Source organism: Ursus arctos, unplaced genomic scaffold (genome assembly GCF_023065955.2).
Source record: "Ursus arctos isolate Adak ecotype North America unplaced genomic scaffold, UrsArc2.0 scaffold_14, whole genome shotgun sequence".
NCBI classification, from domain to species: Eukaryota; Metazoa; Chordata; class Mammalia; order Carnivora; family Ursidae; genus Ursus; species Ursus arctos.
Genome location: NW_026622808.1, coordinates 6,341,829 through 6,364,012, shown reverse-complemented (window position 1 = coordinate 6,364,012; position 22,184 = coordinate 6,341,829). Strand labels below are relative to the sequence as shown.

The 22,184-nt window shown below is 38.7% G+C and overlaps 1 protein-coding gene across 4 annotated transcripts in view; it reads left to right on the top strand.

Annotated features, from left to right (window-relative positions):
* Positions 1–22,184, top strand: part of MAP2K4 (mitogen-activated protein kinase kinase 4) — a 139,657-nt gene that overhangs the window by 81,527 nt on the left and 35,946 nt on the right. For 2 of the 4 annotated variants that reach the window (XM_026521023.4, XM_044391781.3), the window contains 3 exons: positions 6,413–6,532; positions 18,738–18,857; positions 21,167–21,218. In XM_026521023.4, coding sequence (XP_026376808.1) covers positions 6,413–6,532; positions 18,738–18,857; positions 21,167–21,218 — 292 coding nt within the window. The remainder of the gene's footprint in view (positions 1–6,412; positions 6,533–18,737; positions 18,858–21,166; positions 21,219–22,184) is intronic. The other 2 variants (XM_057311313.1, XM_044391782.3) reach the window with 2 other exon arrangements.

The window sequence follows — 22,184 nt, the reverse complement described above, 5'->3', positions numbered from 1 at the left end:
AGTGCCCTGGTTTGGGTTGGTGACAAGTTGAAAATGACACCTTGCCATGCTAGGGGTCAAAATCCTAAGAGCTAGCATCATTTTATCTGGTGTCAGATTGTCTTAGTCAATGCCTAGATAGTCTTTGAAGCCATCCACTGACTTCCTTTGCGGTGATTGAACCCATCACCTTGCTGAGTCTCGTTGTATCCATGCCCTAATTTCTCATCAGCGAACCAACTTCTCTTTTCCCTTTGAGTACTCTAAGTAGCTGAAGATGAACATGTGCTGGAGGGGTGTGAGTCACCGATCTCACTCTTAGGACCTTGTTATACTGCCCCTTGGACCCTCAGCTGAGCTCCACCCAAACCTGACATGCATTTGTGAGAATTTAGACACCTTGTCTGCTGGGACTAGCGGTCATGCCCTTCCCCATTAATTATCCTATTTCTTCTGTTTCCCCACATCTCATCCCCCCATATATTTTCTCCATTTCAAAACAAAATGAAAACAAGAATATCAGAATAAGTAGATATTTTGTAAGTTTCTTTGAGTGTGTTGCTGTTTTCAAGTCTGCCTTTCTAAAGTTCCTTCCTGGACTCCTCAGTTCTGGATTCCTGATCTGTTTGCAGATGACTCGTATCTTTTTTGCGTGGAATGATCCGTTCCTAGGAACTAACATCTGTCACACACATTGTGGAGCTGCTGTTTTTAATGAAGGGCATCTATGACTTGTCATCAGCCTTGCCTTATTCTGTCTGAGTCTTTCGCGCGTATGATGAGCTCTTTTCCCCTTCTGTGAGCAAGAATGGGATCAGGTAACCCAGAGGGCCTTCCCCACACCCACATTGTCCAAGAGATAGATCTATGCTCATCATCTGTCTGACCTTTTCTTATAGCTTGAGTTGGTAGGAAGAGCTCTGGGTTTTTGGTGAGGGTCAGAGGTTCTCACACCAGGACCCAGGCAGACACAGACGGGTCATTGCAAGGCAAGTCCTCGGTGTATGCATGGCTTCTCTAGCAACTGAGATGTCTTTGAGAACTCTGACATGGGGATGTAAGGGTTAACTCTGAGTCAGAGTGAGTGGTGAGCACCACTAGTAGCTGGGTACTTAGTTAGCACCTAGGCAAAATGCCACTTGCTTTTGGGGACCTACCTTGTGGGCCTCTCTTATTTTGCTTCCTCCACAGTTTGTCCCTTAGCCATTGTGTTGTCAGCCTTTCTTCCTTTTCTCTTTGCCACAGTTGGGCCGTGCTGGCCTTACCCCATAACAGCGATTGGGTCATCATGACACTCTTTCCTTTTATCCCTTCTCCATGTTTCTTCTGACTCTGAAAATCAGTTAGGAAAGGAAGAGAAACAATGACACTAATGCAGTCCTAATATAATATCTCTAAGGTGAACGGTTTCTTTGAGAGTGTCTGCTGCCTGTTTCTGTCCATCTCCTTTGCTTCTCTGTCCTTCCCACCCCCAATCCTTCAGTGAATGTATTTTTAATAGTTCCCACAATCTCTTTCTGTTAGAACAACGGGTCTTAATCTACTGGAAAGTTCTTCCTACTTATGTTAGTTTTATCCCCAGCCATTCATCCCTGATGGGTACCAACAAATTATGTGGGGGAGGTTGGGTTGGCAGGGTTAAGAGATAATGTGCAAGAATCATCTCAGTGTGAAGGTCCCAGTATATTTAGAGGCCATCTGGAACCACGCCACATTTAAATAGTTGTTCGCTATCAGTAAAGGAATATTTATGCTTTAAATTTAAATTGTTAAACATTGAGGCATTCCAAATGAAGGCCAAGTTTAAGCTGCCAACATTTAAATTTACCAATGACTTCCAGATGCCACGTTGCGCAGAGAGAAGGAAAGCAACCTTTCAACCACTTCTTGGTATTTCTGTCTGCGTGATTTGGACTGTTCTCAGAATGGACATTGTTGTGTTTTGTGCACGAGGTAGGACAGGGCAAGAGGACAGTTTCTAACTTAAATTTTTTTAGCTTGTCTCATGGAACCTGTCAACTTTCTATCACTGCAGCTTAATCTGTGTGGAATTCCCACTATCTGAGTTTGCGGCTGCTCCAGCCAATGGCATGAGTTGGACTGACTGTTTTAGAAAAGTGAAGCTCTGTGGATTTTTACATTTTTTTAATTTTCAAAAATTTTTAATTTTTTTGAGAGAGAGAGCAGGTGGGGGAGAGGACGGTGCAGGGGGAGAGGGAGAAAGACTATCTTAGGCAGATTCCACACCCTGTGTGGAGCCCAACACAGAGCTCGATCTCACAACCCTGAGATCCTGACCTGATCTGAAACCAAGAGTCGGACACTTAACTCACAGAGCCACCCAGGCACCCCTGGGCTCTTTAATTTTTAATTGGAGAAGAACCATGTGTAACTCCAATAATCATGAAAGTCGAGAACTGGGTATTTATCCTTTTTCTGTGTCTCTGGAAGACTTCGTTGGGGTCATTTTGGTTTTGCTGATCTGTAGCTTCATGCTGTTTTTATTGGCACTTACCTGCTTTTGTTGGAATATAAAACCACCTTGAATACAAATCTGGACAGCAACTATAAAAATTGTTTTAGCTTCAAGTATATCAATTTCTTTACTGTGTAAAACAGCTTTTAATGTAGGGCAGTAATTCTTGTTTTGATTTTAAGTGTTTTCTCTTTATTTTTTTTCAAATAAAGTAAAACTTGTGATAATTTGAACACTTTATTATTGGAAAAGCGATGTGGATTTTCAAAAAGTATAATTTGTCCTACGAGCATGTTAACAAGCTAGGTTAATGAAATAGTGACAAGTAAAAGAGCTCAATAGTCCCATAATGAAAAAATTACTGATTTTAATGAGTTCTGATATTTGGTTGAAAATGAAACTTTTTGAAAAAGCCTAAGGTTCTTTTTTTTTTTTTTTTTTTTTTTTTTAAGATTTTATTTATTTGACAGAGAGAGTGAGAGAGGGAACACAAGCAGGGGGAGTGGGAGAGGGAGAAGCAGTCTTCTCGCTGAGCAGGGAGCCCAATGCGGGGTTGTGGGGCTCAGATCATGACCTGAGCTGAAGGCAGATGCTTAACGACTGAATCACCCAGGCACCCCAAAACTTAAGGTTCTTGAGATGATTTGCTTGAATATTTTGTGGTCTTGTGTGAGCTTTTCAACCCCATTCTTTAAGAGGAAAAAAAAAAACTAGTTTTCCAAACTCAAATAAACATCAGTTTTATTTAACTTTCAAATTTATGATATAAAATAAAAGTTTTCTGTGATTCAAGACATTTGTCAATACATTTGCTTTCTAAACATTCTAGTTACAAGAGATTTTTATGTATAATTGGTGTCACCTTTTGCACTTCCATTTTCCATTTTCCTCCCTCTATTAAGGAAAGCCTTTTTTTCTTCCTTAATTTGAAGATCTAATTGGCTTTATGAAACGATTCATGAATCAAGCAGCGTCTCATCTAGCAGGGAGAGGGGAGCTCCCAAGGACAGTTTCATAAAGGGAAGGGAAGTTTGTTCTTGTTCACGTGTCCCAATTTGGGTGATTATTCTCCCTTAATATTAGAAAGTCCTGGCTGTACTTATTTCCAGTGGTAAAAATCTTATCCATACACATTTTTTTGTTCCATCAGAGAAGCATTCCTGGTCGTAACTCTTATATTAAGAATTCTCTCTTTTGAGTCATTGATTATGGTTAAGTATTCTTCAAATTGAACATTTATTGAATTAATTGAGTTAAAATAATTAATTTGAAGCGACCACTATTATAGGTATGTGCTTGTGGTTAATCCCCTTTTTGAGCCCTTTAGGCCTTTTGAATTGGTTTATTTTATTAAGTGCTCTCATGTAATAACATGTTGCAGTATGATCCTAAAACTTCTGTATAATGAAGAGTTAGCTCTTCTTGCTCAGCCCCAAACAATTCTGATTCCACACCAGCAGCTACTTCTCTACGCATGACCCTCTTCCCACTGTCCCTTGGACCAGATGTTCAGAGAGCGCGAAGAGATGATGATCCGCTGACCACTATCCAAGAGTGGAATCCATTTCCTGGTAGACCAGTAGGCCATCCAGCAGCCCCGTGTTCTGTTTTGTACTACTAGTGGCATTGAAGAATAGTTTACAGATGAATAGATTTTACTGCCATGCTGATGAGCTCAAAGGTTTGAGCTGTGCCAGGAACTCTCTGCATCCCGGTTCATGTTAATCTGGTCCAGGATTGAGAATTAGATACCAGTCCGATGCTGGGTCTTCAGTCAGGCTTCCAGTCCATGTAGTAACATGCATCCCTTCTGTAGCTGCTGCAGTATGTGTAGAAATTGTCCTCAGGAGTCAGTTATTCATGATAACGATCGAGGTTTTGGCTGTAATATGTTTTCCAATAGTTGAAATGCAAGCATTTGTACAAATGGAAATTTAGAAACCGTATAACCAGTTTGGGGAAACAAATTAGGAAAGAGGACATCTTTTTTAATAGTGCCCTATGAGTGTGAGTTAGTGTATTTATACTTGCCCATATATCCGTACAAGTGAAAATAGAAAAAAAAAAGTTTTTAAACCTTTTAATAGTGAGAATTCTTCGGTTGGTGGCAGTCTTCCCCAGAGTATCATTTCCTTTTTCTTCCCCATTTGTCTCTAGTTACCGGCTCTCTGTCTTTTAAATGTAGATATATGAGATTGTTAAGTTTTTATTAAAAAATTGCCTTCCCAAACTAGTATTTTCACAGCTATCCTTTTAATGTTATTGTTTTAAAAACAGGAATAAATGTAATTAAAATGTTTACCAAAATTTTTGAACTAATAACAAATTACATCTCTGGGCTATTTCGACTTTTTAAAAATACACTTTTTGAGCAAACATTATCCTGATGTTGATTTAAAAGAAAGATCATTAATCTTCAAACTATGAAAACATAGAAATGAGAGAAAGAAGGCAATTTTTCTTAATTTTAAAAGTGTCAGTCTTATTTTGTCATTATTTTTTGTTCTTATTATTTATTTCTTGTTTATCTGGGTAGTGATATTCAGTGTAAAAGTGTGTATATAAGACAGTTGCTGGTTAGTGAATTTTATTTGATAAGAAGTACTGTAGCTATCAGGCTATCCATTTTAAACAGCAAAATTAAATGTGTTCATATTTGGAATATATAGAATTCCTCCTTAGTGGGGAGAAAGGAAAATCAAAGAACTTGCTTCTATTCCTTCTACAACTGTTTATTGTCATGTTACATGGAATACATCTTTTGTATCTCTCTGTGCCTCTGGCTTCTCTTCTGTAAAATGGGCTCAAGAATTTAATTGACTGCCTTCATCCCTTTCAAGAGCATTGAGGACAGATACCTTGGAAGACAAAATGCCAGCTTGTGTATTTTTTGATATACTAACTTGCCTTGTAAGTATGTACCATGTGTTGTACGCAGTGGCGCGGTGTGACATTGTGAACTTTTTTTATGAGAAAAAAGTTGTTTGCATGCCTCGGTGTGAAACTATAACTTCATTATTCGTGTTTTACGTTTTCTGAACTTGATTCTTTCCTGTCTCTCTTGTGCAGTGGGAACTGTCCCTCTGAACGTCTCCGTGTACCCTGCTGTTCCCGGGTGGGCAGTGGGCGGTGGGGGTACTGGCTTTTCGTGGCAGTCTTTTAGAAGTGTGCAGAGAAGTTGTACAGGTGGGTCAGGGGTATACCCCAGGTCTGCCGTGTACGGGGAAGAGGGGCTCATCAGGGTAGGAACAAAGAGCCCTCTCCCTCCTCATTTGGAGATTTTCTTCCACATGTTCCTGCTGCCCTCCATTCTGACCCATGGGGTGGAGAGTCAGGTAGAACTTTTTGTTCTTAACGTGTATAGCAAATGTGGTAAAAGGGGGAGAATTCCAGCGTAGGATTTGGGAGCTCGGGAAGGTCGTCTGTGTGCTGCACCCACACTGATTCCCACTGTGACCTGTTGTGGACTATTTTCCATCTCTAACAAATGAGGATGCTAGCGGGTAAGGTTGCCAGGGAGCGAGGAGGGCTGTTCTTGCTTTGAGAACCTAGATTCCATACAATAAAGGTATCTGTGAATCTGTGCACATGTTTAAAATAGAGCTCCTTATGCTTTTCTTTATCTTTGCACGTGAGGGTTGATTTTCACTGCTTAGGAACTTTGTTATATAACTTCCAATGTCATCCCTGGATGCTTGTGGTTAAAAAGCCCTGTGTCCTTTAAAGAATTCCTAAGTGCTATTTTGTTTAAAAAAAAAAAAAAAAATCCTAAGTGCTATTTTGTTTTTCTGTGATAAAAATTGTTCTTGTAAAGTCTAAGGAAGATGATAATTTTTATGTCTGGTTAGTATTTATGATGTTTGCTTAGAAATTTTCAGTCTTGTCATGGTAGTGGTTTTTCTCAGGTTTCTAAAGTTGTTTTATGTTTTTGTGACATCTTTTGTCATTCTTTTCCAGAGAATTCGGTCAACAGTGGATGAAAAAGAACAAAAACAACTTCTTATGGATTTGGATGTAGTAATGCGGAGTAGTGATTGCCCATACATTGTTCAGTTTTATGGTGCACTCTTCAGAGAGGTAGGAATAAACAATTTGGGGTTTTAGCTGACAAATAAATATCTAATTGGAATAAATAAGAGGATGGCAGGCTTAGATTCTGATCTTCAGTTCATTGCCATACATCAGCAATAAGCTGATTTCTCAATATTTTAGTATATAGGCCATGAAAATCTGCACATTCATTTCTAGCAGTCATTGTTCCTTAGTTAAGGGGTGAATCTCGTACTTTTTAAATATATATTTATGGCTGTCATTTGTGAATCCCATATTTCCTTTCTTCACTAGAGTTTCTGTTCTTTAAGAACCTGACAAATCAGCTGACTTCTGAATATTAACCCTTTGCCATAGGTTGAACTCACTATCTCGGCTTTGAACTCCCTCAGTGTTGCCCCTACCCCCTCTTAAAAACGTTTTATTTCTGTCATCAACTGTGTCTGCATGTAATGTAAGCATTTATTTGCTCTCATCCAGAACCCTCAGTACAGCCCGTGAGGAAATTCACAAGTATAGTAGACATTCTTTTAGTTAATCTTGTTATCCAGATTTTTGTGTAGAAATTGCATAGTCTCGGGATCGTGTGTCTTCTTTTGGCCTCTGGGTATTCTGTGTCCTGACAGAGCTTGTCACTTTTGCTCCAGCTGTCAAACCCACGACCTCATGTCCAGTCATCCCGCCGCCTGAAGCAGGGAAGGGAGTTAGGGCAGCGGGTAGAGCTGGAGCTGGGCCTGAGTCAGACACTTCACACACTTGTGATACTTAGGTGAGGAGGACTTCAGCTGAATGAACCCTGAAACGCTTTTAATACTCTTTATAAAATACCATTCTCATTTTGAAAATGTTAGGATTGTGCTGGTGGGTCCTTATGAGCTGGTGAGAATCCCCCTCTCTTTGTTTTGGGACTGGATCACAAGGTGTGTATGTGTGTAGCTTTGGGGGTTAAGTTATAATTACTGACTTAAAAAATACTGTGTTGTAAGACAGGACTGACTGTCCCACTGACTAGAAATATATGAAGTCTTGTAATTGGAGACGACCTTTGAGGTTAGTCAGTTAATTCCCCGCTCAGTCCCTACGTTTTTATTTGTTTGTTTTTCTGTGCCCTCAGTAGGTAGGTACTCTAGTAGGTGGAAGCGTCCATTGCTTCATTGAATCACTAATTAATCACTGTTAATTCTAGACTCCTGCAGTTTCTTTCTACCTGTGTCCTTGTACTTTTTATGACTCGAATATTCGTTTCTGTGGCCAGATACACTGAATTTGCAGCACCGGTAACACATTGCAGCAGCGTGCAGTCCTGTATTCAGGAATAGACCGTATCCTGCACCTAAGTTCTTCCATGATGCCGTGCTGTCTGTAAGATCACGAATCTGGAACTTTCTTCATGTCACACAAGAATCTTGCCATCACCTCCTCCCTTCTTCCCCCAAACCGTGAATTTAGTCTTTATAATCACTAAATCCTCTGGCCATTTTACTCCTCAGATCATATGCAGGGCAGTAGTTGGGGCCTGGACTAGACTTTCGGTCCTAACTGGGTTTCACAGTCAGCTTTTCCAGCGCTCTAGTCTCTGCCCCTCGAGGCTCCTACTGGCTCTATCTTAACTGTATTTCACCTCCATAGAGCTAGGATACACCAGGCTCTCTCTCATGTTCATTGTTTAATCATCCCTTTAAGCTGCATTTAGATGTATAACCCCAGACTACACAGTGTAGAGGTCTGATTTTATGAAAAGAAGGCAGAGTAAGTGATACCCAGGATTGCAAAGTATTGGAGACGAGACAAAGGTTGGAATAGTGTCTGAACAGCGTCCTTATTGTTTCTGATGAGAAGCTGGGTAAAATTCAGTGTTAATATCTCAGGGAGGTTGAAGGGAGTTGAGATATGCAGCCGTAAGCACAAACATCTGTCGTTTCCATGTATATTCTCTTCGCAGTAGTCTCAGGCCATTCGGGGGCATTATCCCCTTTCTCCAGAGAGGAGGCTGAGGTTTGATGGGAGTCACATAGCCATTAAGTGGCAGAGATGGGACTTCAGGGACAAAACTCTCGCTGTTCTTTCTGTTATAGAACAAGTGGTCCAGGGATGAGGAACTTTCAGCTTCACTTAAAAAAAAAAAAAAAATCTGCTTTTTAACATTGCTACAGTTTTTGAGTATGATCAGGTGAGGGCTGAGGAACTGTAGTGTTAAGTTGTATAAAGTCACAAAATGCCCAGATAGGCTGAATGTGAACTATGCACTGACTCCCGCCCCAAGACGTATAGGTACTTTCTGAATAAAAAAAAAAAAAAAGAAGTTTAGAAGCAAAAGGTTCACCTTTAAAGAATGCATAGGCAGAGTGTGTTTCCTATGGTTACAAAGATTAAAAATATTAAACAGATTTAATAGGAGCTTAGAGAAACGAGTTTTCTTTTGAGATTGATCACTCGAAGAGGATCTTTTTGGTGACATGACCTTCAGTTCTAATAATAGACCCACAATTCTGGGTTTATGAGAGGAAAGAGTAGAAGTGAACGTATGCGGTCTGGACTTCATACCTAACCACCGCTGTGAGGAAGACAAATGCCTTTTAATTCCTGTCACTGTGAGGAACCCTCTAGAACATTGCATTCTGTAATTTGTATGGCCATAAAATACCAGTTTGTGGTCTGGTTCAGTCAGCCATCAGTCAGGGAGCTTGTGAGGTGTTAGTTTTCTTCTTCTGACAGCTTCTCTGTAGAGATGAATCTTGCTGTTGGGTAATAATTGAGCCCCCGAGGTTCCATAGCTTTACTCAGAGCAATGACTGAATAACACTTAATACGGAAGCTGGAAACTTATTTCTTGCCATTGTCTCCAACCCTTTATACTTCTTTCAGCAGTAGAACTGAACTCAAGTAAAAAGCCCAAGTACAACTTGGATGTGATGTAGATAAATTACTACGACACCTACTTGTGCAGGTTTCTAAACTCCTTTTCAGACTTTGTAGACAGGAAAACAGAGAGCTTGGCAGTATTGAACAATAAACATCACTTCTAGCCAATAATGTGCATCAAGGTCCACACCATCCATTTATCTCATCAACACCGAAACCTGGACTCACTTTAAAAACGTCCTTTCATATATACATTTCAGAATTTGAAAGCACGGAAGCCCTTACTTCAAGTATCTTTTGAGGTTGGAGAAAGTCTAGTGAGGGAAATACTGTTCTGAGTAACTTGTGATTATAGAAGGTCATTGGATTTTATAAAAGGCATTGATGTTAGCCGAATGTAGTGCCCTTCTCCCTTTCTATCCCTGCTGCTGTTCATGTTCTTTCCTTTCCTTCCCCCTCGCACAGCCTTATGGTGGTAAAATTAACAGACGACAAAATGTACATACTTCAAGGGTATAGTTTCATATGTGTGAACAAGTGTATACGCCTGTGGAACTATCACCGTAATCAAGATGGTGGACATCTCCATCACTCACACGCTTCCCTTCTGCTGCCGCTGTGCTGCTTTCTGCCGCTATAGATGACTGTGCATTTTCTAGAATTTCATGTAAATGCAATCGTACAGTATATGTGTTCTGTCTTCTTTACTCTGCATAATTGTTTTACCATTCCTGTTGTGGGACGTGTCAATAGTTCATTTATATTGCTGAGTAGTGGAAGTCGTTTTTCATGGTAGGGATACACTGGAGTTGGTTTATTCCTTCACCTGCTGAGGGACTTCTGAACTTCTGTGGTTTTTGTCTGTTGTAAGTAATGCTGCTGTGAGTGTGTGTGTACAAGTCTGTGAGCTGGTGTATGCTCTCATCTCCCTCCAGTCAACATCTGGGAGTGGAATGGCTAGATCACGTGGTAGGTGAATGTTTAACTTTCTAAAACTGTTTTCCAAAGTAGTTGTACTATTTTCAACCTTCACCAATAATCTATGAGAATTTTCTTTCTTCCACATCTTTCCTCACACTTGGGATGGTCTTTTTAATTTTTAGCCATTATAATTGGCGTAGGCTGGAATCTCATTGTATTTTAAATTTGTTTCTTTTCTTTTTTTTTAATTTTTAAATTTTTTAAAATTTATTTTATTGTTTTTAAAGATTGTAGTTATTTTAGAGAGATTATGTGCGCATGAGCAGAGGGGTGGGGAGGGCAGCAGACTCCCCACTGAACAGGGAGCCTGACGTGGGGCTCCATCCCAGGACCCTGGGAGTATGACCTGAGCTGTGGGCGGACTCTTAACCGACTGAGCCACCTGGGTGCCCCTGTTTTTTTTTTTAAGATTATTTTATGTATTTGTTTATTTTAAAAATATTTATTTATTTGACAGAGAGAGAGAGAGAAAGAAAGCACGAGCAGGGGGAGGGGCAGAGAGAGAAGCAGATTCCCCGCTGAGCAGGGAGCCCAACTCAGGGCTCCATCCCAGGACCCTGGGATCATGACCTGAGCTGAAGGCAGACACTTAACTGACTGAGCCACCCAGGTGCCCCTTGAGAATTTTTTAAAAAATCTATTCTGGATATAGGTTTATTATCAGATATCTGATTGTAAATATTTGCTCCCCCATCTGTGGCTTATCCATTATATTCTTAACAGCGTTTTTTTTTTGAAAGTGAAGTTTCTTAATGCTGTTGGAGGCCAATTTGTTAGTTTAAAAAAAATGTATTGTGTTTTTAGTGTTGCATCTAAAGGATCTTTGCTTAACTCAGAGTCACTCAGATTTTCTCGTATGTTTTCTTATAGTAGTTTTATAGTTTCAGATATCACATTTATATTTATCATCCATTTGGAGTTAATTTTTATATGGTGAAAGGTATGGATTGATGTTTACTTTTGTGCATGTGGATATCCTTTGCACTTTTGTCAGAAGTCCGTTGTCCCCACGTGTGTAGGTCTCTTTCTGGACTGTCTAGTCTTTTCCATTGATCTGTTTGTTCTGTCTTTATACCAGTTCCACACTGTCTTGATTCCTTTAGCTAGTCTGAAGATCAGGTATGCTGGTTTTTCAACTTGATTCCTTTCAAAGTTGTTTTGGCTCTTTAAGGTTTTTTTCTCTTCCTTTTGTTTTGTTTTGTTTTGTTTTGTTTTGTTTTGTTTTGTTTTAACACTGGGTATGGAGCCTAATGCAGGGCTTGAACTCAAAACTGTGAGCTCAAGACCCGAGCTGAGATCAAGAGTCGGACACTTAACCGACTGAGCCACCCAGGTGGCTGGTTTTTTCTATTCCCGTATGAATTTTGGAACCTGCTTGTCATTTTCTACAAAACACAGTCCCTGGGATTTGGGTTGGGATAAGCTGGTAGGTTAATTGGAGAAGTGTGGATATTTTAACATTCAGTCTAATGACCCATTAACATGGTATTTTACTTCATTTGTTAACATTTCTTTAATTTTTCTCAGCAATACTTTATAGCTTTCACCATACAGGACTTCCACTTTTTTTGTCAAGTTTATCCTTCAGTTTTTAATATTTTTTGATGCTTTAATAAGTGATATTTTAAAGAAATTTGTTTCCTTGTTTTGTGACTAATATAAAGAAATACAGTTGATTTTTGTTTATCTCGTGTATTGTAACCTTGTTGAACTCACTTATCAGTTCTGGTAGCTTTTTATAGATTCCATGACATTTTAGATTATCATGTTGTTTGTGAATAAAGAGAGTTTATTTCTTCTTTTCAGTTTGGGTTTCATTTAGTTATTTATGTCTTGCCTTATTGTGCTGGCTAAATCCTCCAGTCCACAGATACCATGACGAGTAGACAACCTTGTCTTGTTTCTGATCTTAGGGAGAAAGCATTCAGGGTTTCACCAGGAACGATGATGGTAGCTGTAGGTTTTTCATAGATGTTCTTTATCAGGTTGAAGAAGTGACCTTCAATTCCTAATTTGCTGAGATTTTTTTTTTTTTAAATCAGGAAGAGATGTTAGAGTTTTTTCCCGTTCTTTTTCTACATCTTTAAGGTGATTGTGTGGTGTTAAAGAGATTCTTTTTTTTGTATCATAAGTCACACAGATTGCTTTTCTTATGTTAAACCAACCTTGCATTTCTGGGATCAGTCCACTTGATTATGATGTATTACCTTTTTAAATATTGTTGGATTAAATTTGCTAAAATTTTATTTAGAAGTTCTTTAAAAAATTTTTTATTATTATTTATTTATTTTAAGTAGGCTCCACACCCAGTGTGGGGCTTGAACTCAGGACGCTGAGATCAAGAGTTGTGCACTCTACTGACCACACCAGCCAGGCTCCCCTATTAGGAAGTTCTTGAGAAATACTGAGCTGTAGTTTTCTTATAATGTTTTTGTTTGGCTTTCATATCAGTGTATCAGCTTGTGTCAATGCTAGCTATATAGAATGAGTTGGAAAATATTCCCTGATTTACAGTTTTCTGGAAGAATTTATATAGAACTGGTATTACTTCTTCTATAAATGTTTGGTAGAATTCACCAATGAAGCCATTTGAATTTGGAGTTTTCTTTGTGGGAAGATTTTTAACTACAAATTCAGTTTCTTTCAGAGATAGCATTTGACTCAAGTTATGTTTCTTCTGAAGTGAAATTTGGTAGTTTGTTTCTCTGAAGAAATATGTCCCTTTCATCTAAATTGTCCAATTAATTGGCAATTTAATAGGTAATTTGCATCTTTTCTATTTCTTCCTGATGAGTCTGGCCAGAGATTTATCAGTTCTTATTGATCTTTCGGTGAGCCAGCTTTCAGTTGTATTACTTTTCTGTATTTTTTTTCTGTTTAAAAATTTTTTCATTCTGATCATTCTTCCTGTTTCTGAATGTCTTTATTTAAATTGCTCATCTTTTTCTAGTTTCTTAAGGTAGCTTGCTTTTTTAAAATTGTGAAATATCTCAAACATACAGAAACTTCTAGGGGAATCACCAACACCTCAGATGAGCACTTGGCATATTTACTCTTTAAATTATAGATGCAGTGGAAGCCTTCATCCTAATCCTCCTTTCACTTTACAGACCTAAACACTACCTTGAAGTTAGTATTTCCTTCAACTTTTTCATTTAGCCTTTCCATATATGTATCTTTCCCTAAAAAATGCATAGTATTGTTTTCTGTATTCTGAAAGTTTACATAAATGAAATTATCCTGTATGTATCCCTCATAACACTTTTACTCAGCACAGTTTTCAAGATAAATACAGATCTTTAACATATAGGTTTGGTTAATTTATTATTTTATTTTATTTATTGATTTTTTAAAGTAGGCTGCATGCCCAGTGAACACACACACGCCCCCAAGATCGAGAGTTGCATGCTCTACCGACAGAGCTGGCCAGGTGCCCCTGATTTGGTTAATTTATCTTAACTGCTATGTAGTAGTCTGTAATTAAATATATCTTTTTTGGTGTTTCTTTAATAATCCTAATATAGGTTGTTTCTAGTTTTTTGCAGTTTTAAAGTGTAAAAATGAACTTCTTTTTGCATTTCTCCTTGGCAACATAGGTTACAGATTCTCTGTAGCCTATACCTAGAAATATAATTGCTAGGTTAAATGATACGAACTGTTTTCAACTTTATATTGTCCTATTCCTCTTCACAGTGGTTGTACTGACTTCTGTTCCTACCAGTAGGAATGAGGGTTTCCATATCAGGGATTGTACTCAGGTGTTAGTACTGGAAGCTGTTAGTGGCTTACTGAGTTTGTGGTTTACATTGTTAAGGTTGTCCTGTGGTCCAGGTTGGCTCGTTAGAGTTCAATTGTAATGTCCACACAAAGGAAGAGAAGAGGGAAGAACCAAAAAGGCTGTTCTGGAATCATCAGCCGATTGTGTTGACATCTTGTTGGCTGCCCTTCTCTACATAGAAGCCTAGGACGTGTAGTTTCAGCTGGGCACATCGTATATAACACGGGGTGGTTGTTGGGCAAGTCATGAACGTTTATTGACACAGATCTCGTTGCTAACATTTGGTATTATTAAAGCTTTCATTTTTGGTAGTCAGGTGAGTTTGAAATGGCATCTTACTTTTAAAATGACGTTTCCCTAATGACTGGCGAGGTACAGAGTTTTTTATGTGTGTGTTCAGGTCGTCTTTTCTGTGAATTGCCTGTCAAGTGCATATCCCTTTGCCATTATTCTGTCAAGTTTTGTCTTTGCCTAATTAATTCAGCATAGTGCTTTAGTATTCAGGGTGCTAATTCTTTGTTTATATCCAAATAGATGCTTTTGTCTTGTTTTTGAACTTTTGGTATGGTGTCCTTTGTCATACAGAAATATCCGTTATAATGGAGTTCAGTGTAGCAGGTCTCACCCTTTGTGATATATTCTTTTCATGTGTGATTTGGAGAAGAAATTTGTCTCCTATCCTGAAGTCCTGAAGAACTCTTATAAAAAAGTTTTAAACTTTGCTTTTCAAAAAATCCATTTGGTTTTTGTTTTTGTTTTTTGTTTTTTTTGGTCTGTTTTTGGTGAATGATCTGAGGTAATGACCTAATTTAACTCTTTTCTATCTGAAAGGCGACTGGTTCCAGCAACATTCATTACACATTCTGTGCTTTTGCACCTGTTCGCTTTGCTGCGTCCATCATCCTTCAAATCTCCATGTGCTCGTGAGCTTTTGAATCTGTTCTATCGGTATTTTTACTCCCCTCTCTGTACCATACCACTGTCTTTAATGTGACAGCTTTTTAAAAAGTCTTTGTCTAGTAGACTGGGTTCCCTTCTTTAAAATTGTCTTGGCTATTCTTGGCTCTACTTTCTTTTTCTTTTTAAAAAAATATCTAATAAATTTACTTATTTGAGAGAGCATGTGCACACTAGTGTGGAGTGGGGTAGAGGGAGAGGGAGAATCCCAAGCAGATTCCGCACTGAGGGAGGAGCCCGGTGCAGGGCTCAATCCCAGGACTCTGAGATCATGACTTGAGCTAAAACCAAGAGTCAGGGGGCGCCTGGGTGGCACAGTGGTTAAGCGTCTGCCTTCGGCTCAGGGCGTGATCCCGGCGTTCTGGGATCGAGCCCCACATCGGGCTCCTCTGCTATGAGCCTGCTGCTTCCTCTCCCACTCCCCCTGCTTGTGTTCCCTCTCTCGCTGGCTGTCTCTATCTCTGTCGAATAAATAAATAAAATATTAAAACAAACAAACAAACAAACCAAGAGTCAGGTGCTCAACGGACTGAGCCATCCAGGTGCCCCAGCTCTGCTCTTCTATGTGAGTTTTAGGATCAGCTTGTCCAGGTGCATGATGATTTTGATTAGAATGTACTTGAGTTCTTAATCTAATTTAGGGGAATCTGACATTTTTATGATCTTGAGTCTTCACAGTCGTCAGCATGCTTTGCCTCTCTCTTTGGTCCCTTGTTAATGTCTTTAGTCACATCTACATGTTTTGCTGCTTTTGTTAGATACATTCCTAGGTGCTTTATCGTTTTTCTTTGTATTGTGAGTGGTGTGCTTTTAAACAGTTTATTTTCTGAGTGGTTACCGTTGGCGTATAAGCGTGCCTTTGTTTTTATCTGGTTCTTGTCTCCAGGAACACTTGATCTTAGTGGTTTAGTTTTTCATCATCCTCCACCTTTCTTTTCAGTAAATCCATATTTAGTAATTCCTGCCTTTGCATTTCAGTTGTGGGGGTGTCCCATCCTGTGCTTGACCATGAAAGTAACATTGCTGTTGCTGCTTTTTGAGGCAGCTCAGACCCCCCCCCCCCTTTTTTTTTTAATGCAGCTCATTGCTGCTGCTACCTAATTTCAGTTACGGTCAAAAGGAACCGCCAGAAGAAATTAAAAGTTCACATTAGGTTCTGTGCCTTAGCAACCACGAAGATCTCTCTGGAGCTGATTGCTGCTTTGTTCCCTGCTCACCCCCCACCCGCCAAGTTCCAGTTTACCTCCTGCCTTGATTTCCCCTTTTCTGTGTCTCTCCCCCTTGGCTGCCTTCCTGTTTTTCCATCCTTCCTCCTTCTCCCCTCATTTTCTTAACTGGCATTTTTCGCACCTGCCGGACACTTTATTTTGTACTTTATGTATGATAACTCATTTGATTTTTGTTCTAGTCTATTGAGGAAGGTAGGGCAACCCTGCTTCCGAGGTGAGGAACTGAGGGGGTCCCAGCTTACGTAAGTGGGAGAGCCTGGATAGTAAGTCAGGCCTTTCAGACCCTACTATCAGTGGTCTTTCCACTTTGCTATACTACTGAAGTTAAGGTCCTTCCTTATTGTTTTCCTAAACAGATGAGTTAAATATGCTATCTTTTGCTCTAATAAAAAAAATTTAGTGCATCTATTAAGATGGTGTCTTTATTTTATTTTTTATTTTATTTTTTTTTAAGATTTTATTTATTTATTTATTTATTTATTTATTTATTTATTTATTTTTAAAAAGATTTTATTTATTTATTCGACAGAGATAGAGACAGCCAGCGAGAGAGGGAACACAAGCAGGGGGAGTGGGAGAGGAAGAAGCAGGCTCATAGCAGAAGAGCCTGATGTGGGGCTCGATCCCAGATCACTGGGATCACGCCCTGAGCCGAAGGCAGACGCTTAACCGCTGTGCCACCCAGGCGCCCCAAGATTTTATTTATTTATTTGACAGAGACAGCGAGAGAGGGAACACAAGCAAGGGGAGTGTGAGAGGGAGAAGAAGGCTTCCCGCGGAGGAGGGAGCCCGATGTGGGGCTCGATCCCAGGACCCTGGGATCATGACCTTAGCCGAAGGCAGACGCTTAACGGCTAAGCCACCAAGGCGCCCCTAAGATGGTGTCTTTAGATTCAGATAAATTCAAGTGTTTGTTTTGGGCAAGGGGTGTTACTCAGTCTTTTGTGAGCATCCGACTGCAAGAGCACCCAAAAGAAAGAGCCACAGAGAGAGAAGAAAGACTTAAATGAGGAAAGTAGAAGTTCACTGTAAATGTGTTTTACACATAAGCATTGTGTGAAGCCGTTTAGCCACATGCATGCGCTAGCAGGTGTCCGTCCTGCTGTCAGCGCTGTGATTTGTCCCCATGTTCAGCCCAGCCGCGCTTCCTGCGTGGAAGTGCAGGTGTTGGTGGGAGCCAGGAGCTCAGTCCGCTGGATTCTGTTCATGCCTCTGCCACTGATTGGCATTGTTGTTCTGGCCACGCCATCGTCCTTTAGCGGGCGTTCATCTCCTACATGGTCAGTCCAGCTGGGAGATGAGTGGGCAGAAATCTCCAAGGATACCGCTGGACCCATACGTTAGTAGCAACACGCAAACTCATTTGAGACCAGTTTTGTCATCGTCCTGTGAGCTGTTTTCGCGCTCGTAAGGTCCTTTGTGGCCCTTGTTCATGTGTTCACATCCTTTCAGCACGTCACAACTGTGGTATCTGCTCACGTTCCGTGTGTTCTCACACATGCCTCTCACAATCCATGTCGTTTTTCAAGTAACGTAATATTAGATAATCCCTTTAATAGTGCGCCATTCCCTCTTGGTGAGAGCGTTCAGTGCTGTCGAGTTTTGTCTTTTTTTTTTTCTCTCTTTGGAATTTATGGACTATTTATTAGATTTCCAGTCATGAGATGACTCTATCAAGGGGTATAAATACTTCTGTTTCTCTTGTTTTATTGTCAAATTGCCTTCTGCCTGGTTTAAAAGACACTGTGATGCTGCCAACAGTGTTTGGATGATTCAGTTAAATTATGGCCAGCATTCATTCATCTAGGGAATGTTTATTGAGGCCCTGTGCCGGTAGAGTGCGTGTTAGTTAGGTAAGGGAGATGGGTGACAAACCTAGCAAGTACTATTGTAGAAGGTTTCAGCACAGCAGGGTCAGGGGATGCTGCGAGCTGGCATGACCTGCGTTTTAAATGTCACCCACTGAGAAGGTGGCATTTGTACAAGGATGTGAGGCATTGGGGTTGCTCTGTGTATTTTTATTTTCCTTTTTTTTTTCTTCTAATTTTAGAAGTTTATATAGGACCTCCAGATTACTGTCATCTACTTTCTTTGTTAATGACAAAGAACAGTTTCCCACATTTTCTATGTTTGTATTTAATTATGGCAAAATTTGGTATTTTTATAAAAGCACCAATGTTTCTATGTAAGACTGTCCCTGTCTTTACAATTAAGAGTGGGGGAAATTGGGCAAATAAGTTTGTGTTCACACAGGAGGAGACTGTCCTGCTCAGGTCTTTAATGAGGAACTAAAAATTACCTCGAGTGCAAGATTTAAAAAAAAAGAAGATTGCTTTTTCTCTAATTGTATTTCTATTTTAAGTAAAGGAAACTTGGTACTTAATTCTAAGATGTAAAGGAATAACAGATATTTGTTATTTTATAGGGTGACTGTTGGATCTGTATGGAACTCATGTCTACCTCGTTTGATAAGTTTTACAAATATGTATATAGTGTATTAGATGATGTTATTCCAGAAGAAATTTTAGGCAAAATCACTTTAGCAGTAAGTACCTGGTTTTCAAATTGTTCATTCTGTATATACTTATATGAAGATGCTGCTGGAGTTTTGAATGCACCTATCTGAATGACCTTCTCAGAATGTTGTTGACCTTCCTGGAAAATCGTTTGTAATAGGAAAAGAAACGAAATCACTTCTATGGGTAGTTAATACAACAAGTCATAAGAACAATTTATAAAATATGTTCTATGTAAAAACTACAATATTCTGTTCATTAAAATCACAGTGAACCGTAATAGGTTGTGCTGTACACAAAACCAGAAGAAGAAATTCTCTGTTCCTTTGTAGCCTGTTGCTCTACTTTTAAATCGGTTATATTCTCACCGTTATCTCCGAATTAATCAGAATCACAGCATTCTCCTTGAAGTACCTTGATGGAAACTCTTAGACGCAGTATCTTTCCGGTGTTTAGGATTTGAGCTGTCTGCTCTAAACTATTGACATTTTTGACAGCAATTTCAGTAACCTGCATTGCTACCAATTTGGCCCACTCACTCTTACCAGAGTACCGAGAAGAAAAGAGGTCCTCTTTTACACGTGCGTTCGTAGTTTTGAAAGTGAATTCCTGATCATTCTCTTTCTTGCTCTGATTCTTTTAGTTGACAACGATTGTTCACAAAATCCTATTCAATGGAGTAAAATTAGATTCTTAGAAAGCCTGAAGAATCTGAACTAATGACATGATGTAGGTTAGTGCATATGTAAACTAAGTTTTATAGGAGGTTGTAAGTAGATATTCCTGTCGCATGTAGTTTCCTGCCTCACTGCACCTCCAGCATAGTCTGCCTGCTGATGGCCAGTTGATCCTGTTTGATCCTTAAGAGTTCATGTAAAAAATGCATAGTTTTTGAACTGATTTTAGTTGTGAAAGGGGTGTGCGTGTGTGTGTATAATAGGAATTTCAAAAATCAGATTAAAGTCATAATAATCTTAAGATTTGTGTTAATAATTTATTTAGCCAAATTGATGCATAAATTAAAATATTTTATGAGCTAAATGTTACATTATAGACCTTGTCCTATGATTTTATAAAAAGAAGCTGAGTTATTCTAGAAACTTGTTTATTCTTGGGAAAATATATGGCATTTTATATTGATCAATTTTGTCATCTCTCTCTCCAGTATACTAGACCCAGTATTATCTTGGAACTTTTACTATTCATAATAATTATAATAAACAATAGTAGAATAATGACAGTAGCTAATGGTTATTGAGTGTTTATTTGCATCAGGCTAAGATCTTATGACATTTTATCTTCATAGTGACTCTGTGGTGAATAGTGTAACCCCCTTTTCACAGATGACAGATCTGGAGAGGTTACGTAATTAATTTGCTTTGAACTTTATATGGTTGTAGGTGGTAAATGATTTAAGCCCAGGCCGCTGGATCCCAGAATCCCGCTCCTAACCACCTGTGATCACAGGATGATCGTGAAGTTGGAAAACATAGACAAAATTATTTTATTGTATATTGCAGTATGTGTAATAGACAAATAAATCATTGGTTATATATTTGCCTGTGTTTCTAGACTTGGTGATCATCCTAGATGAAGCACAACATTTAAAATTACTTTGTGTTAAATCTCTTTTTGCTAATTAATAACCCAGTGAACACAACAGGCCCAGTTGTGCATTCCTGCCCCCAGCAGCTTGATGGAGCAGAGACTTGACCATTTGATAGCAAATGGTTGGCATATTCTTTAGTCCCTTTAGTTTGAGGTTGTGGGAAATTTTAATTCAAGTCCCTGTTCCCTGTATTCCTGGAGAAATGCCTGATTTTCCGATCCTGAACATTGATCAAACAATATCGTAAATTCTTCATAGATTGCCATAGTGGTTGAGCAGAGATACTTTGACTTTGCCAAAATTACTTTGAAGGCTCAGTGCCCAGTGAAGGTGAATGAATAATTTTGAGAAACCGAGGAAATTTGGAAGGACTTATTTAAATTAGAGTTGATAATGGAACCAGACTGTGGACTTTCTCTTACTGAATATTTCCATTCTTGAAAAGTTTGAAGATGCAAGAAATGTACAACTTTATAATGACTTATTAAAAAATTATAAGTTACTGGGTTCTTTTTAGCCATCAGGGAACAGCATGTAACAGCAACTAAGTTTTCAGATCTAAAGTAATCATTTAGCATCTTTAGTTAACGTAAGAAGTGGACAGAATATTGAAATAATTAAACTTAAAGGAATGCAAAGGACTTCTGGGTCTGTTATCTATGATAAGCTGTGTGCTATGTGATTAAAAGGGTATTGATTGTTTATCCCATCTTTGCTTTTTCTCCCCAGACTGTGAAAGCACTAAACCACTTAAAAGAAAACTTGAAAATCATTCACAGAGGTGAGTATGAATTCTTTTTTATAGATTAGAAATTAATATTTTTTCCTTAAAAAATTAATATTTTTCCTTAATAGGAAAACATTATTGAAAATTACAGTGTCTCTGTATAAGCCTTCCTGAAATATTTGTATTTTTAACAAAATGTATTATATGTACCCTAACACTGTTATTATTATTTTTCCCTAAAACTTTTGTTATTAATTTAGGGTATTTTCCTTTGAGATTCTATAAATTTCAGCTTAATTTATTAGTACATTGAGCTTAAAAATTGAAATAGATTTTGCTGCAAGGTTCTTATTACTCTTAGTTGAAAAACAATTATTCATTTACTTGATAGATAATGTTTCTCTGTGTATACAAATGGGCCCAGAGGTGGTCCTAGGGACATTCAGGGATCTGGAGGATGGTACCTGGAGCAATTTAAAGCCATGCTACTGTCCCTTTCAGGTGTTTCTTCTTTACTTTAGAGGATATTTTTGCAAATAGAGATGCTTTAATGATTATTGTACATTGACATTCTTCTAAAGCGTTTGTATTTATGAAAACAGTGATCTTGGCCTTGTTGGACACAGGTCCAAATATAAACATTTGATGTAGATTTATTGGAAGCCAGTGGGAACCATGAAATTAATTCAACAGATAGATTAAATAGTTGCTCTCTTTATTACTATGCTAGACTCAGGGTAGTGTGGTGTTGGCTTTGAAGAGGCACATAAGTTCACTTTCCTCAAGAAACTTGTAATGGACAAACCCAAGACAATGCACGACAGTGTGGGATTCAGCCTGACAGTAAATAGGACAGAAAGTAAAAGGTCATATTCAGAGAAGTGAAAAGCCTTACATTCTAGGAAACATAGTTTCTAGTGGTTAAAGAAATTAGTAATTGACTCATTTATTTAAGTAATTTTAGTTTGAGGTTAACTCAAGACCACTGGAATTAGTTAACCTTGAACATCAGAATATTTC